This window comes from Salmo trutta, chromosome 22, assembly GCF_901001165.1.
Source record: "Salmo trutta chromosome 22, fSalTru1.1, whole genome shotgun sequence".
Lineage (NCBI taxonomy): Eukaryota > Metazoa > Chordata > Actinopteri > Salmoniformes > Salmonidae > Salmo > Salmo trutta.
Genome location: NC_042978.1, coordinates 27,631,780 through 27,647,684, shown reverse-complemented (window position 1 = coordinate 27,647,684; position 15,905 = coordinate 27,631,780). Strand labels below are relative to the sequence as shown.

The following is a 15,905-nucleotide window of genomic DNA, read 5'->3' as shown; positions in this document are numbered from 1 at the left end:
TGGAAACACACACACACGACACTGATTTCCAAGCAGCTTGGGGATTTATTGGCATATGAAGTATATTTGACTTTGAAGTTGGAGCACATTTACTGGTATGTCCATCAATGAATAAAAAACATTATTTTGCAATGGATTTATATTTTATTTTTGGACAATTTGGCCGGGTAACAATTTTATTTATCGGCTTTTCATGCATTTTAAAAATCAGCCAAAAGCTGGCATTTACCGGCTAATGGAAACCCTGGTGTGGGTGTACATCAGTCTGAGTCACCAAAACAAATACACGGGATCAGTCTGAGTCACCAAAACAAACAAGACACAGAACACTAAACATATCTCGTCAGCCCACCTGGGAGAATCGTGTGTGTGACATATTACTCAGGTGTGCCTAGGTTGATTCTCTCCGCCACCCTGACCAGAGTCAGAAAGAGTCGGAGTGTGTGTGTGTGTGTAAGAGAGCGAGAGCGTGTGTGTGAGAGAGGCAGAGAAACCAACAACTACTAGAGCCCCCTCTCAGTCCTCAACAGCTCTCCTCTTCTATTCAAGTCAACTTCAATAATTAAATCACACACTGTCAGGAGGCCCCAAGCATGGAAAGTGAGAACACTGGCTCTCTCACTGACTCCCTCATACTGGGTACGCACACACACACACACTTCATCTCCGTGGCTCTGTGGGAAACAGATGCGATATCAAATAATCATAGGACTGTAGAGGTATGTGCTGAGAGCAGCTGAAATATTGGAGTAGAACCAGTAGGAGCTGATCAAATGACTCAACCATTGGCTGATAAAGAGCAACAGAGAGAGATCGTTTGGTTTCATCTCACAGGGTTTCCAATGCTATTCCCCATTTCCATCCTCAGAGCACTGGGACACTGACTGGATGTGGCATCAACAACTATCACACAGGCCAAGGGTCAAAGCTCCACTTGGACCAGGATCAGACTGTTCCTATCAAGCCAAAACATACTACTGTGTGTTTGGTTTTACTATCCATGTGGGGACCAGAAGTCCTCACAAGGATAGTAAAAAAAAGGAAAAGTGTGGACCTTTTGCCAGTCCCCACAAGGAAAAAGGCTACTTTAGGCTTAGGTGTTAGGGTTACAATTCAGGTTAGAATTAGAGCCCAATCAATGTATTTTGGGGTCCAATAACAATTATTTTGAGGACAAAACTTACCGATATATCTGCTGATATATTGTTTTAGTGAGGAAATGAAAGCATTTTCCCACACTGAATTCTCATAAATTGCCATCCAAAATAGCAATTGCACAATACCTATGCTTCAAATGTAGATTTCACATTGTGACATCAATGACATGAGAAGTGTTCAGATAAGCATGAGATTCCCTTTTTACATTCCATTTATTGAATATTGGTGGAATTATCAGCCGATACCGATATTGCGGTAAAAGGTCAAAATAGGCTGATAATAATCAGTGAACGGATAAATATTGGTTGGGCTCGTTAGAATTAGGGTTCGTGAAAGTAAGGTTTTGAATGGGAATCCTTTTTTTGGTCCCCACAAGGATAGAAAAACAAACCTGTGTGTGTGACATGGTGCGGAGAGGAGACAGGTCAGAGGTTAAGAGAGTATTCTTGTATATGACACATTTCCCTTCTACAACGTCAACCTGAAACTCAGCGCTCCCACCAGATCTGAAGGAAGAGCGAGCAAAAAGGGAGTGGGTGGAAGAAGTGTGGCTGCTTTCCTGCCTATCCATCCTTTTCAGAGGATGGACCATGCATCTATCAAAATCCTCAGAGGTGGGCACACACACACACCTCTTCCACGGTGGAAGTAATGGGCCAGAGGTCAAACTGAAAACTAAACTCCCACCAAACCATGAATCAGCCCTGGGGATAGGTAATGGACACTTAACATGCCAGCCAGCCAGCCAATGGGCCATGGTCAACCAATCACAGGCTACCAATTACAACACAGGGTCAGAGGTCAAGCGGGATAGGGATTATGATCAACCCAAGGCTGAATAACCAGATGTCCGCTGTGGTGTGTGCTTAAGACACTAACAAACTCATGGAGTAAGTATCTAAATCAGGAAGTCTCTGTGGTTGGACCACACACACACACAGCTACTCTAGAGAGCTGGTTGTTGGAAGAGAGTGTTTAGTTGGTCATCACAGGTGTGAGTGTCTCAGCGCTAGGGCTGTAATGGTCTTGGAATTTGAGTTATCAGTAATTGGCCAGGGGGGTGGGGGTCAAAAGCGGGGAGGTAACAATTCATTATTAGGCCATTATTCAAATTAAGATATGCCTACCATGTCGCTTTTCTGCATATAATCTTTTCCATACAGATCCTATTTCTACGCACAAAACCATTCAAACAAAGTCCGATGGGGAAAGGGGCAAAAACTGGGAGGTAACAATTATTAGGCTATTATTTATAAAAATGCATCAACAAATTAAGAAATGCCTGGTTGGAGAGGATCTGTCACAGTTTTCTATTGACAACATTAATGGAGTCAAAATAAAGATAGCAGTCAAAAGTTTGGACACCTACTCGTTCAATGGTTTCTTTCTTTTTTACTATTTTCCACATTGTAGAATAATAGTTAAGACATCAAAACTATGAAATAACATACGGAATCATGATTTTTCTAATACTGTGAGGAATTATTAACATTTGAACGGGTGTAAAAAAAAAACTAGACTTCTTTGACACTGTGTGAGGTGAAAAAAATAATAATAATACTGAGAAGCCTAGCTGGGCACTTTCCTACATTTGACATTTGTGAGAAACAGGCCAAGTACTTTATGCATGCTCAGGTGCACACACTCCAACATTAACAGGACAGAGAAACCAGACATGTTCATTGGTCACATGGAGCGCCTAAATGCTATGAAATAAATCAAAACTTGTTTCTCACAAGTGTAGCAGGTTTTGAACTCTGCAAACGTTTCCACTCTGAGAATGAGAAGGGTAAATTACTGTAATTAATATATGCATTAACAGAAATGTATGTAAGCAAATGAAAGAGATGAACTGTAAAAAGTGCCTGTTTTACATACGGTAGGCTACCACATGGGCATTCGTACAAGTGCATTGTGGGCCGACACTGTATAGCCTAGGCTACTATTCTACTTTGTGGAAATAGGAGGGCGACAATTTAATGGGTCTCGCCCTAGGGCGGCATATCGGTTAGGACAGGGCCTGATCAGCATTGATTATTCTATAAGAAAAAAAAATCTTCTGTATGAAATTATACCATGCCAGGTTGGAGGATTGGCGCATTGTCCATTTGACACAATATTAGCGCATTATAGGCCTCAGAGCCAGAACAACCTTGTCGACTGCTGTTGAATAATTCATGAAGTCAGACACATCCAACATTTTTAAAATTAATATCAATTTACTTACTAGCAAGCAATGAAAATGTGCATTTTTTAAAAGGAAGTCCACACATCAACATTTTTATTACCGAAGTGCCATGGACTATCGCTCTCTACATCCCAACACATCTAGCGATTAGCTGCTCCAGAATCAAAGGAATGTTAAAGGGGATGTTGAAAGTTTAATAGAAAGACTAAGTTAGAAAAATAATAGGTTATAATCATTAGTAAACACTCCCGCTATTAGGTAAAGTTTATCTACATGAAAATAAAGTTAATAAAAATAAATTCTAAAATAAATGTAGGCCTATTTAAACGGTTGAAGATTATTTTATTTTCATCCAGTCTTCATCCAAAACAGTCAGTTACACAGTTATTCAACTAATGTGGCATGCCTAGTCAGAAGGGGGGTTGAGTTTAGGCCACCCAGAGTCTAGTCTTACACAGGATCAACATTCACACCACACCTTCACAGACAACAGAACACACACACTGAATTGTGACAGATTACAGTCTATAAATTCCACACAGTTGTTGTTGTAATGCAAATAAATATAAGAAGCTTCACACCTTACATTACACCATGGCACTGTTGAATACTCAATTCAGATTGGCTAGAAGGACATGCTAGAGTGCATTATTCCCCTATAATGAGCGGTTTAATTTCCTTTTGAAAGCAAAAGTCGAATTGAAATCATTGGCATTGTTGAATCCGATTTTCATAATAGCAAGCTACTGTATGAGGACTGATGGTTTGGTTAGCTAAGCTAGCAAGTCTGTTTGGTTACCAAGGCAACTACAGTAGCCTTCTAGTAAACTTGATAGCTACTTCAGTGGATGATGAACATTTCTATCAGCAAATATAGCCTTGGTATAAGCGGTATAATCAACTCAGGGCTCTATGCATTCTCTGGAAAATAGTGCAACTTCATGGAATGTTAGTGCCACACCGCTAACGACAGGGAACACACCTACCACGTCATGCATTCTTTTCCATAGAACGCAAAGCCCCTCGTTGATTATCCGTTACATACCTGAAAGTAAAGATGGCTGCCTCGCCCCCTCATGAATATGAGAGTCAGTCTGTCAGGACAGGAGGCAGATGGTGCAGGTGACTCTGCCCTGAGGGCAACAGCTGCTAAGGCGCCTGCCTGGTTGCCTGTGTCTGCCTGGTTGCCTACCTCTCTGCCTGATTAATTCCGGATGATTCCCTTCTGCCGGATGCCTTTGATTCCTGCCTTCCTGATTCCTTTCTGCCTGCCGGGCTTATCGACACACTGCTAAAACCTTAATGTACAGCCACCTCATATCAGAGCATAACCCAAAGTTCAAACAGCTTGTAAACTTCACAACAAAAACGCAGAACACACACACAGGAACAACACAAAAGCAGTGTGGACGAGACCAGACAGGCCCAGTGTTTAGAAGGAAAACAGAAACCTGCGACTCCCTGTGCCATTCCACACACACACACACACACACACACACCTTCAGATGTCTGAAAACACAGCTTTTCAGGTCTGTCTGAACACACACAGCTTCTAAGGTTTGTCTGGGGAGGCAGATAAAAAGATCAGACACACATTAACACAAACACACCGTTCTGTCTGGGGAGATAGACTCAAATGGAGAAAAAAACCTGAGATTTAATTCGCCTTACGTGTCTGAGGTGAAAACATTCTCAAAATCCCAAACCCACACACCCCCCTCACCAAGGGACCGATACTGCCTTATAAAGGAGGTAGTAACCATAGCTACGCCTTAATCTTATTATTAAGTATTTTGATCCGCTCCCCTGGGATTATGTCAACCCCAGAGCGGGACATAGTCATTCCCATAGCATAACCAGCATGGGCAACACGTAGACCCACACATAATGCCGTGACAACGAGCATACACACACAGCACTCACAGTACAGCCAAAGTCTAGGCTAAGTGTTTGCTCGTGCCAGAATGTGAGCAGTGCTGTCTCACTAGACTGGTATTGATTGGCCAATCTCATTAACCTTTTCAGGTTACAGCCAGAAGGAAAGGGAGATAGGCACAGGCTCCAGCTAGATATGAGACAGAGAGATCAGATGGAGAGGGAGAAGCAGAGAGAAATAAAAGGGAGAGGCAGAAGAAGCCACTTAGCAGAAAGGATGGGCTCCTCAGAGACATGAAATAAGAGATGGTGAGGGTTTCACAAAGACAGACATCAGGTGGATGATCAAAACCTCAGACAATAATACACTTAGCTCCCTGCTCCCTCTGGACTTCCATGGGAAACTCACAGGAGAGCAGAGGGTTAGGGTCAGGATAGGGTAAGGCAATGTGTGAAAGAACGAGAAGGGGGTAAATCCATTTCAATTAAATCACTTTTTGACAGCATCCCTTTTGATTTGAACGAAACCTTCAATACATACTTGCCCATGGAAGGTGGTCAGAAAATGACTTATTGGAGATAGAGCTGCTCAAAGTTTACCCATTTTGCATATCATACCATGAGACATCCATCTTCATCACTGGAAAAAACAAACGTTTGAGTTTGATATCATTTAAAAGCTCAAATTTTTTTTAAATAAAAAAAATTGCCATTTTTAAATCTAACATCAATGATCTAAAAACGCGTAAACTCCTTTTTTCATATTCACATATGATTGAGAGGGGGTTGGTTAAATGCATAAGACATTTCTGTTGAATGCATTCAGTTGTGCAACTGATTAGGTATACCCATTCCCTGTTGTAGTTTAGGCTTGACAGTATAATTTAAAACTGATATTCCCATTCAAGTCAACATTTTCTGATGTGTGGACCTCCAACCATCTTTGTGGTACTATTTGAAAGTTGATGTTTCTATTTTATTCCCATTAAACTACATTTATCAGCCAAAACATGCAACCCACCCTATACTCAAGAGCATGTTGTGTCTCAACCGATGGTGGGCACAATAAAAACACCTCAGATTATGTAAAATAGGGTCTAAACTACAACATACACTACCAGTCAAAGTTTTAGAACACCTACTCATTCAAGGGTTTTTCTTTATTTTTACATTGTAGAATAATAGTTTAGACATCAAAACTATGAAATAACACATATGGAATCATGTAGTAAGCAAAAGTGTTAAACAAATCAAAATATATTTAATTTGCAATTCTTCAAAGAGCCACCCTTTGCCTTGACAGCTTTGCACTCTTGGCATTCTCTCAACCGGCTTCATGAGGTAGTCACCTGGAATGCATTTCAATTAACAGCCTTGTTAAGTGAATTTGTGGAATTTCTTTCCTTCTTAATGCATTTGAGCCAATTAGTTGTGTTGTGTTGTGTTAAGGTAAGAGGGGTATACAGAACATAGCCCTATTTGGTAAAAGATCAAGTCCATATTATGGCAAGAGCAGCTCAAATAAGCAAAGAGAAATGACAGTACATCATTACTTTAAGACATGAAGGTCAGTCAATACAGAACATTTCAAGAACTTTTAAAGTTTCTTCAAGTGCAGTCGCAAAAACCATCAAGCACTATGATGAAAATGACTCTCATGAGGACCGCTACAGGAATGGAAGACCCAGAATTCTCCAAATGTGTATTTCTCACCATAAAGCATGGAGGTGGTGTTATGGTGTGGGGGTGCTTTGCTAGTGACACTGATTTATTTTGAATTCAAGGCAGTTAACTCACATGGCTACTACAGCATTCTGCAGCGATACGCCATGCCATCTGGTTTGTGCTTAGTGGGACTATCATTTGTTTTTCAACAGGACAATAACCCAAAACACACCTCCAGGCTGTGTAAGGGGAGAGATGGAGTGCTGCATCAGATGACTTGGCCTCCACAATCTCCCGACCTCAACCAAATTTAGATGGTTTGGGATGAGTCAGAATGCAGAGTGAAGGAAACGCATCAAACAAGTGCTCAGCATGTGGGAACTCCTTCAAGACTGTTGGAAAAGCATTCCAGGTGATGCTGGTTGAGAGAATGCCAAGTGTGTGCAAAGCTGTCATCAAGGCAAAGGGTGGCTATTTGAAGAATTTCAAATACAAAAATATATTTAGATTTGTTTTAATACTTATTTGGTTACTACATGCTTCCATATGTGCTATTTCATAGTGTTGATGTCTTCACTATTATTCTACAATGTATGAAATACTACAAATAAAGAAAAACCTTGAATGTGAAGGTATTCTAAAACTTTTAACTGGTAATGTTAATGAACATGAAAAAAAATCTGAATGTACGTATTTTTAGATAAAAATAGTAATTTAAGTTGTTTTTTTCCCCAGAAATGATTAAATAGCTTGAGAACCACGTTTGTAAACTTAAATGATATCAACCTCAACCGTTTATCTATTCTTATGGTATGGTGGTGTATGAACAAAATGGGTCAATTTTGAGCACCTTTATTTCTAGAATGTTTTGGCACTTCTACAATAGGCAAATATGTATAGAAGGTTACATTCAAATCAAAAGCGGTGCTGTCAAAAAAGTGAATTTAAACAAATTTACCCATGGAAGGAGAGAGAAAGGTATCGGGCCGGTTCAATCGTTCCCAGCGGAGAGCAGTAAGTATGCATTAGCCAGTGTGTGGGCAGAGTGGGGGTGTAATGAGGGGGTTCCATCACACATGCCGAGGTCAGCCAGACAGCCAGCAGGAAACGCCGCCAACAACATCGTCATCAAAGAGGGCCAACAGCGCGACTCATCGGCCTCAGACGCAGGGAGGAGCACTGGAATTTAATGAGACACTTTTACACCAGGACATAGCAGTAAACAACATTCCTCCATTCTATAAAAAAAATTTACTCCAAAGAATGGAGGAAGAAAACAAATACAAAACAAAGATGGAAAAAAACTACTTTACACAGAAATGCTAAGCTACTTCTAACAGGGAACAGGAAATTGGACTTGGAGCTACATCCAATAGGAAGCAGCTAAATTAATGAGTTTTCCTTTTGAAGTCATTTCAGGGACATATGCGAATCAGAAATAGAGAAGAGAAAATAAAGAAATAGACAGAGGGGTAGTTGTACTAAGGCCTCATTACTACAGAGGAAACAACAGCCTTATCCCCCCCCCCCCGAGCTTCAGTTAAAAAGGATACTGCTGCAGCTCTCCACTCAACACACACCACAGGAGGTCCAGCTCATGACCTCACGCAGCCCTTCCCCAGTGTAGTTAATCAACATTTTCCATTGAGCAGGTTGTCAAATAACCTCTACAGATGTACGTGCTAGGTTTCACACAAGGCTAATGTCCCATCAAAAGTGTACCTGTGACAATGACACCAGCTGTAGAACAATTCCAGATCTATTATTGAGAGAGCCATGTTCCAATGGCACTTAATTATTCTACTAGTCTGTTGTCAGTTTGAAGAAACCTGGTCAATCTATTGCTGACAAAAGGACTAATCATCACGTAGTCTAAGCTATTCCATTTTAAAACTAGCCTAACCTTTATGTTGAATCATTTCTAAGACTAAATTGCAAATGAAAGCCATCCAGGAGAACCACTCTCTCCCCATCGTGTGCTTTCTCTGTGTTAATGAGCATGTTCTTTTCATCCGTTTCTGCTGGTTGCGACCCCACACCGCCATGACCTCTGAACCCTGACCCACACTTACAATGGATTTTGCCCACATCACATGATAAAGACTTCTATTTCATCTAAACTTGTGGGAAGATGGAAAACTACAATTGTTCTAGTATGAATCAACATAAAACCAGGAGGACAAAATATCCCAGTAATCTGAGAGACAGAGCTAACCTCCAGTCACACAGCTTTTCACTGAGGCTGCCTGCCCTGCTCCATTATTCCACCTCATCAGGCACGCTAGGGCCACGGTGTCACACAACTGTGACTTCTGTTACACTCTGACAAGGCAGGGCCAGGGGAGGGAGGGACCCTTTTCCATAACATTCTTTCCTAAACTTCTGTCTGCCACTAGCAGCATCCCTACCCCCCAAACACACACCTCTCCCTGAGACACTCCTGACGCCTGTGTCAGTCAGATCAGAGGAAAGCAGAAACAAAACCCTGTTGTGCATCTGTCTGCCAGGCTCCACCCCCCCATCCATTCTTTGGTCCAGATAAGAATTGGAGGGAGAGACAGAGTTGGACAGGAGAACCGATCTGGAGGGGCCAGTTCAAAGACTGAGGGACACATAACAACAACAGAAGGCGAGACTGAGGACAATAGGAGAGATTGAGCGAGGGAGTTTGTGTGGTGTGGTAGATGACTGAGTCCAATAGGAGGAGAGCCAAGCAGGGGCAGCGAGGCAAAGGGTCCCCAAGGTCCAGCACTCCTGGACGCACTGTGCGGGCAGGCAGGCGAGGGATCAGACCGGGCTACTACCCAGCCAGCCAACGCTTTGATCTTGGCCTTTCATGTTTTGACATATTCCACCTGCATTACCCTCCCATTCATCTCTCTCTGTATGGTAAGATGCCCTGGGAGGGACTGCAGAAGACTTCACAAGGACACCACATGCTATAGCAGAAATATGCTGGGAAATTACGCTGAATGTGCTTTGAAGACATTTGGCGTACCCTCACAAAAACAGTGGTTTTGAATGTCACCCAGCGTGTATTGGTGTGGTGTGTGCGTGCTCTAGGCAGGGGCTTAAAGCGTCCGCATGCTTCCAAGACCAAACCGTTCAGAAGAGTTAGTGCATATACTATGACAACATTGTGACATTTCGTTAGTTTTGGACTTCGTGAGAGTTTTTCGGGATGTTGGGGCACACCGAAAAATGTCTTGAGGCAAGCCAAAGTCGGTAGCTGAAGTCTACGCCCCTTCCTTGGTGGTTGGTCAACAGTAGGGATTCTTTAGTCATGTCTTTGTTGTCATTCAACGAGAGACTACTCATTTTCATGCACATTTCTTTATTGAGGAATACTGCACCAAACATGTTAGTTAGATGTAAAATTCCGCGACCTAAGATCTCCTCTGCTAAAACGTCAAAATGATTTACAGATTCATACTATTCTGAGGAAGTGTATAGTGGCCACGGCATCTCAAAATGGACAAACAGTACTATTGCCGCTTATTTCTCATACGAAGGTGTTTTATACGAGCACGCTCATTTGGTTCACCTAGCCGATTTTGGATAGCTGCCAGCTGAACTGAAGCATGCTGACGCCTTTAGGCTAATAGCTCAGGGCATTGAGAGTTTCATCTCCTTACTGAGGGGATCATATAACAGAATGAGGATAAAAACCTCAAATGGACCAAATAATGGAGCGGTAACAAGTGTGACCAGCTCTTATCTCCAACAAACAGGCTTTTCTGAATAGAGGGAAATTCCAACGCACCCAAACCCCTTTGAAATGAGCAGACTTCTGATGTACTGCTACAGTAAATGAGGTTCAACCAGCATTAGGGAGTTTCTCCAACAGAAAATGGGATCACTGTACCTGCATAGTTAAAACGGATACAGTAACACAGTATTCCACTGACTCTACATACAACCTGGATATCTTTCCATCTACCCAGCTCCTTCCTGGAGGTTCTTGAATGAGGGACAATACACCAAACACAACTTTTTGTCAAGACCTAAATACTGAATGAAGCCAGCCCATATCCCACCTAAACATTACTGCATGTAACAGACAATCTAATCTTATGTTGTATCACTGGTAGGCTATTTCATAAGAGAGAATGCCATGCAAGTAAGCATTGTACTTAACATTTTCCTAGATTATTCAATTTAAAAAGAACGCTTGTTTTTGTTTGCAGGTGAGAATGAGCAGACGACATGCTATTGAGCGAGCAAAAATCTAAACAAGTACTGCCTTGAGGGGCATGTAGCCTAGCGGTTTGGTCAGTAACCGAAGGGTCGCTGGTACAAATCCCCAAGCAGATTAGGTGAAAAATCTGACGATGTGCCCTTGAGCAAGGTACTTAACCCTAATTGCACCTCAAGTATCAAAGTTGGGACCGAGAGACTGAAAAACAGCTTCTATCTCAAGGCCATCCGACTGCTAAACAGCCATCACTAGCACATTAGGGGCAGCTGCCTATAGACATAGATTAGGAATACCTGGCCACTTTTAGAAATGGATCACTAGCCACTGTAATAATGTTTCTGTATCTAGCATTACTCATCTCATATGTATAAACTGCACTCCACACTATTCGACAGTATCTTAGTCACTTTAAAAATTGTGGTTACATATTGCATCACCCATTTCATATGTATATACTGTATTCTATACTACACCACTGACCGTTAAACAGCCATCTCCAGAACATCAGAGGATGCTGCCTATAGACATAGATTAGAAATCACTGGCCACATTAAGGTAATGAAACACTAGCCATTACTCTCTGTACTCTATACTATGCCACTATCTTAGTCCAATGCTGCTCTGACATATGTATATGTTCTTAATCCATTTCTTACCTAGATTTACGTGTTTTTTGGGGGTATATGTTGTGAAACTTAGATTTTACTGCACTGTCGGAGGCAGAAGCACAATAATTTTGCTTAACATCTGCTAAACAGGTGTATGTGAGCTATAAAATTTGATTTGAAGTAGCTCTGGATAAGAGTGTCTGCTAAATGACTAAAATGTAAGAATATCATGGACTGTTCATGTTACATATGATCTCAAATATCCACCTAACACGTCAACCAGTCTTATCCCTGTGGCTCCTAGTGATGAGGGAGGGAGAAAGTTCTGCTGTCTATTGTTAGTGTAGACGGTTTGCCTCAGCTGCATAAGTTGGCCTTCAGAGCAGCAAGCTGGTTGGCAGAGAGCTAATAGGATTCTTGAACTTACCTCTGGCTCTGCATCATCACTGATGACTGTCTCTCTGTGCTGCACAGTAACTGTCAGTCCTAACAAACACCTACAGCCTGTCTCACCTTCAATCCAAAACTATCCCTACATCAGGGACCTGGCACAACAACGTCCCATTATAATTAATGGGTCAACATCAGTTCAAAAATCTCTTAATATTAACCTCATGACACTACTGTTCTCAGAGGCCAGGAGGATGGAATAATTTGTTGGCTCAACTGTCATCTGCTCAGTAGTCCCGGTTGTATTCAGCACTGGGCTGTTAGCGATCCTACAGCTGGCCAGCTGACTATGATAATTGCTAATGTGGGTCAACGATTAGAACCAGTAACGCAACATGCTGCTACACTGAACAACAATAAAAACGCAATATGTAAAGTGTTGGTCCCATGTTTCATGAGCTGAAATAAATGATTGCAGAAATGTTTCATATGAACAAAAAGCTTATTTCTCTAAAACGTTGTGCACAAATTTGTTTACATCCCTGTTAGTGAGCATTTCTCCGTTGCCAAGATAATCCATCCACCTGACAGGTGTAGCATGGAAAGAAGCTGATTAAACAGCATGACCATTACACATGACAATAAAAGGCCACTAAAATGTGCAGTTTTGTCTCACAACACAATGCCACAGAAGTCTCAAGTTGGGGGAGTGTGCAATTGGCATGCTGACTGCAGGAATGTCCACAGCAGCTGTTGCCAGAGAATTGAATGTTAATTTCTCTACCATAAGCCGCCTCCAACGTCATTTTAGAAAATTTGGCAGTACCTTCAACTGGCCCCAACTGCAGACCACGTGTATGGCATTGCATGGGTGAGCAGTTTGCTGATGTCAACATTGTGAAAAGAGTGCCCCATGGTGACAGTGGGGTTATGGTTTTGGGCAGGCATAAACTACAGTCATGCAGTCACAATTGCATTTTATCGATGTTAATTTGAATGCATTGAGATACTGTGACAAGATCCTGAGGCCCATTGTTGTGCCATTCATCCACCATCACCTCATGTTTCAGGATGATAATTTTTAAGGTATCTGTCTGTAACCAACAGATGCATATCTGTATTCCCAGTCATGTGAAATCCATAGATTGAGGCCTAATGAATTTGATTGACTGGTTTCATTATATGAACTCACTCAGTAAAATCTTTGAAATTGTAGCATGTTGCATTTATATTTTTGTTCAGTATATTTAATCCCTGCAGATTTGCTTTGTTTCCGAACTGGCTCGAACCATGGGAAACCACATACATGCTCATTCATCCATATTTAACGACCCCCTGAAAGCGGACTACTTACCCTCACTGGGGTGGTCTTAGCCTGGGCTCTCTGGGTCTGTGCTCCTGGAACTCCTGGGTCTCTGGGCCCGTTGCCCTGCACCCTGACGCCGGCTGTGCCATTGGCGCAGACTCCAGCTACTGGGCCCGCCCGGCGGGGCCTCTGTTTGATGCCGTCCAGCAGCCGCACCAGGAGGATGTTACTGGGCAGCTCGTCCACAGCACACTCCACCAGCGTGCGGCACTCTGGGCAGCGCAGCTCTCCCCGGGAGCCCAGAATGCCCTGGAGGCAGCGCCTGCAGAAGGTATGCTGGCAAGGGAGGACCTTGGCTGTGGCATCCAGCCGCTCCAAACACACTGGGCACTCCAGCAAGTCCAATAGCACCGACTCGTCCATTCTTTGTCTCCACCTCTGAGATTTGCTTCTACTTCAGTGGGAAGAGCATGGTGGTGGTGTTGGTGGGGGTTGTGTATAGGAAACCGTGTCCGTGCTGTCACGTCACTCCCATGCCGCAGCTATGGCCATAGCGCCTGCATCAGCTGTAATATGGGGGTAAATTAGCTTGCTGTCATCCACATGTAAAAATATTAATTGGCAATAGTTTGAGTTCTGCATATAAAACGGGAAGCTATTGCGCTATTTACTGCTACTATAAAATGTGGAATGTAACAAAGTTCAAGACCCTTACATTCCAAAGTTCTGTCATCCTGCCAGTCACACCCAAAGGTAAAAAGGAACATAGCATGCCAGGCTGCACGTCCTATTCTACAATATTACCGATATGCTCGATCTCATTGTCCCATTTATACCTGTCAATCGTAACTGATCAAATCGTTTGGCAAATAGAGCATTTCCCATCTGATCAAATCTTTTTGCAAATAGAGCATTTGCCATTTGTTGACTGCCGACGCAAAATAATCCAAAAGTAATATTTCATATATTCAATTCCCTACGGACTCAAATCACAAGTGTATCCTATTATTAGATTAAAGAGCATTATAGAAACCCTGGTGAGAGATGTTGACACATTCAAGCAGTGGGATTACATGCACTACAACTGCGTTAAACTCAAAGCCGGTGTGTGCATTTCTCACTGTGTCCAGAACGAACGGAGAGGATCTCCGTGACAATTTCATAAGAAATGGCTTTGATACTCATAATCCCTGACTGTAGTAAATTAGATACATTTGGAAGAAATATAACTAACTAGTATTGCGAAACAATACGACCACTTCGTAGAACGCCAGATTTGGGAGCAGAGCTCCGAAAGAGGCTACATGCCGAATAGTAAATCTTTCGCAAAATTAAAAAACATTCTACAAATGTGAAAAACATCCAGTGGTCTTGCGTAAATTTGCTTCAATGTCCCACTATGAAAAACAATTAGACACGTCACAGCCACAACTAATGTCGGTCATAAGAAAAAAGTTATGTCCTGCATGATTATGTTGATAACCGAGATTAGCTTGTTGGCTAGCTAGCTAGCTTGTTGATGAACAGTGTGTCAAAAGTTCGCTGTGAGTAACGTTACTAGTTATTAGTGTGTAAGCCAATGTAACTGACTCAACAATTAAAATGCAATTGAATGACCTACCATCAGTTTGTGTATTATATGTTTGATGTTAGAAAACAATCGTCCTTGAAAACACAAATCTTAGCTACCTCAAAGACGGGCCTCCTCTTCCACCCCTCCTCTCCTTTCCGAACAATTTCTCTCTCCGACTTGGATAGCGAACAAGCAAGGAATGAGCGACTTTGGAAAGAGCCTATTTGGCGGGTAATATAGTTTTCACAGTTTATTCTGTTTCACAGAGAAAACAATCTTTACACGCTATTGTATTCTGCACTTCCCGAAATAGCCCGAGAGAGCATGTAAACTGGTAAATTCACGGTTTGGGAAAGACCGAAGGAGAAACGAACTCCAGCTGCCGTATCAGAACGCCATGATGAACTAGATTGATTCTATGGAACACGCCCAAGATACTTCAACGAGGCGGGAGGGCGTGATGATATGTGTCAACCATAGGTTGGTGTCAACTCAACAGTCAACGTGTAAACATTTCACGCACACTCAAAATATGTTTTACTACTCCCTGAGTATGTATTTATTACATTCATAAAATAATTTCACGAAATAAATGTTGTTGATAATTCATATTGATTACTGTCAAGTAGTAGGCTACTGTATTTGAAACCACTAGCCCAGGCATTCCCAAACTTCTTGAGTTCAGGGACGCCTTTTGTAATAGCAAATTCATCAGGGACCCCCTCAAAACCAGAACACAACTCCGACTTTAGTGTGCGATAAAAATAGCATACAAGGAGTTTACTATGACTTCTGCATTGAATGGCCGGACTACCCAGGTCTCTGGCCCTGGGAAAGAACATTTTAAAGGCCCCCCTCTTCGCATTGGAGAGAAAATGTTGCCGTTTTAAAGCTAATTCCTTGCAACTCTACACATTTTCCCATGGGGCAGAGAGACATTTTTG

The 15,905-nt window shown here is 42.2% G+C and overlaps 1 protein-coding gene across 3 annotated transcripts in view; it reads right to left on the bottom strand.

The window, feature by feature from the left end:
- sh3rf1 (SH3 domain containing ring finger 1) overlaps positions 1-15,356 on the bottom strand; it is a 66,033-nt gene extending 50,677 nt beyond the window's left edge. For all 3 annotated transcript variants that reach the window (XM_029707521.1, XM_029707522.1, XM_029707523.1), the window contains exons 1-2: positions 15,078-15,356; positions 13,437-13,954 (exon numbers count right to left, since the gene is read on the bottom strand). In XM_029707521.1, the coding sequence (XP_029563381.1) occupies positions 13,437-13,811 (375 nt within the window). In that variant the 5' untranslated portion in view covers positions 13,812-13,954; positions 15,078-15,356. The remainder of the gene's footprint in view (positions 1-13,436; positions 13,955-15,077) is intronic.
- Between the last annotated feature and the right edge of the window lie 549 nt (positions 15,357-15,905).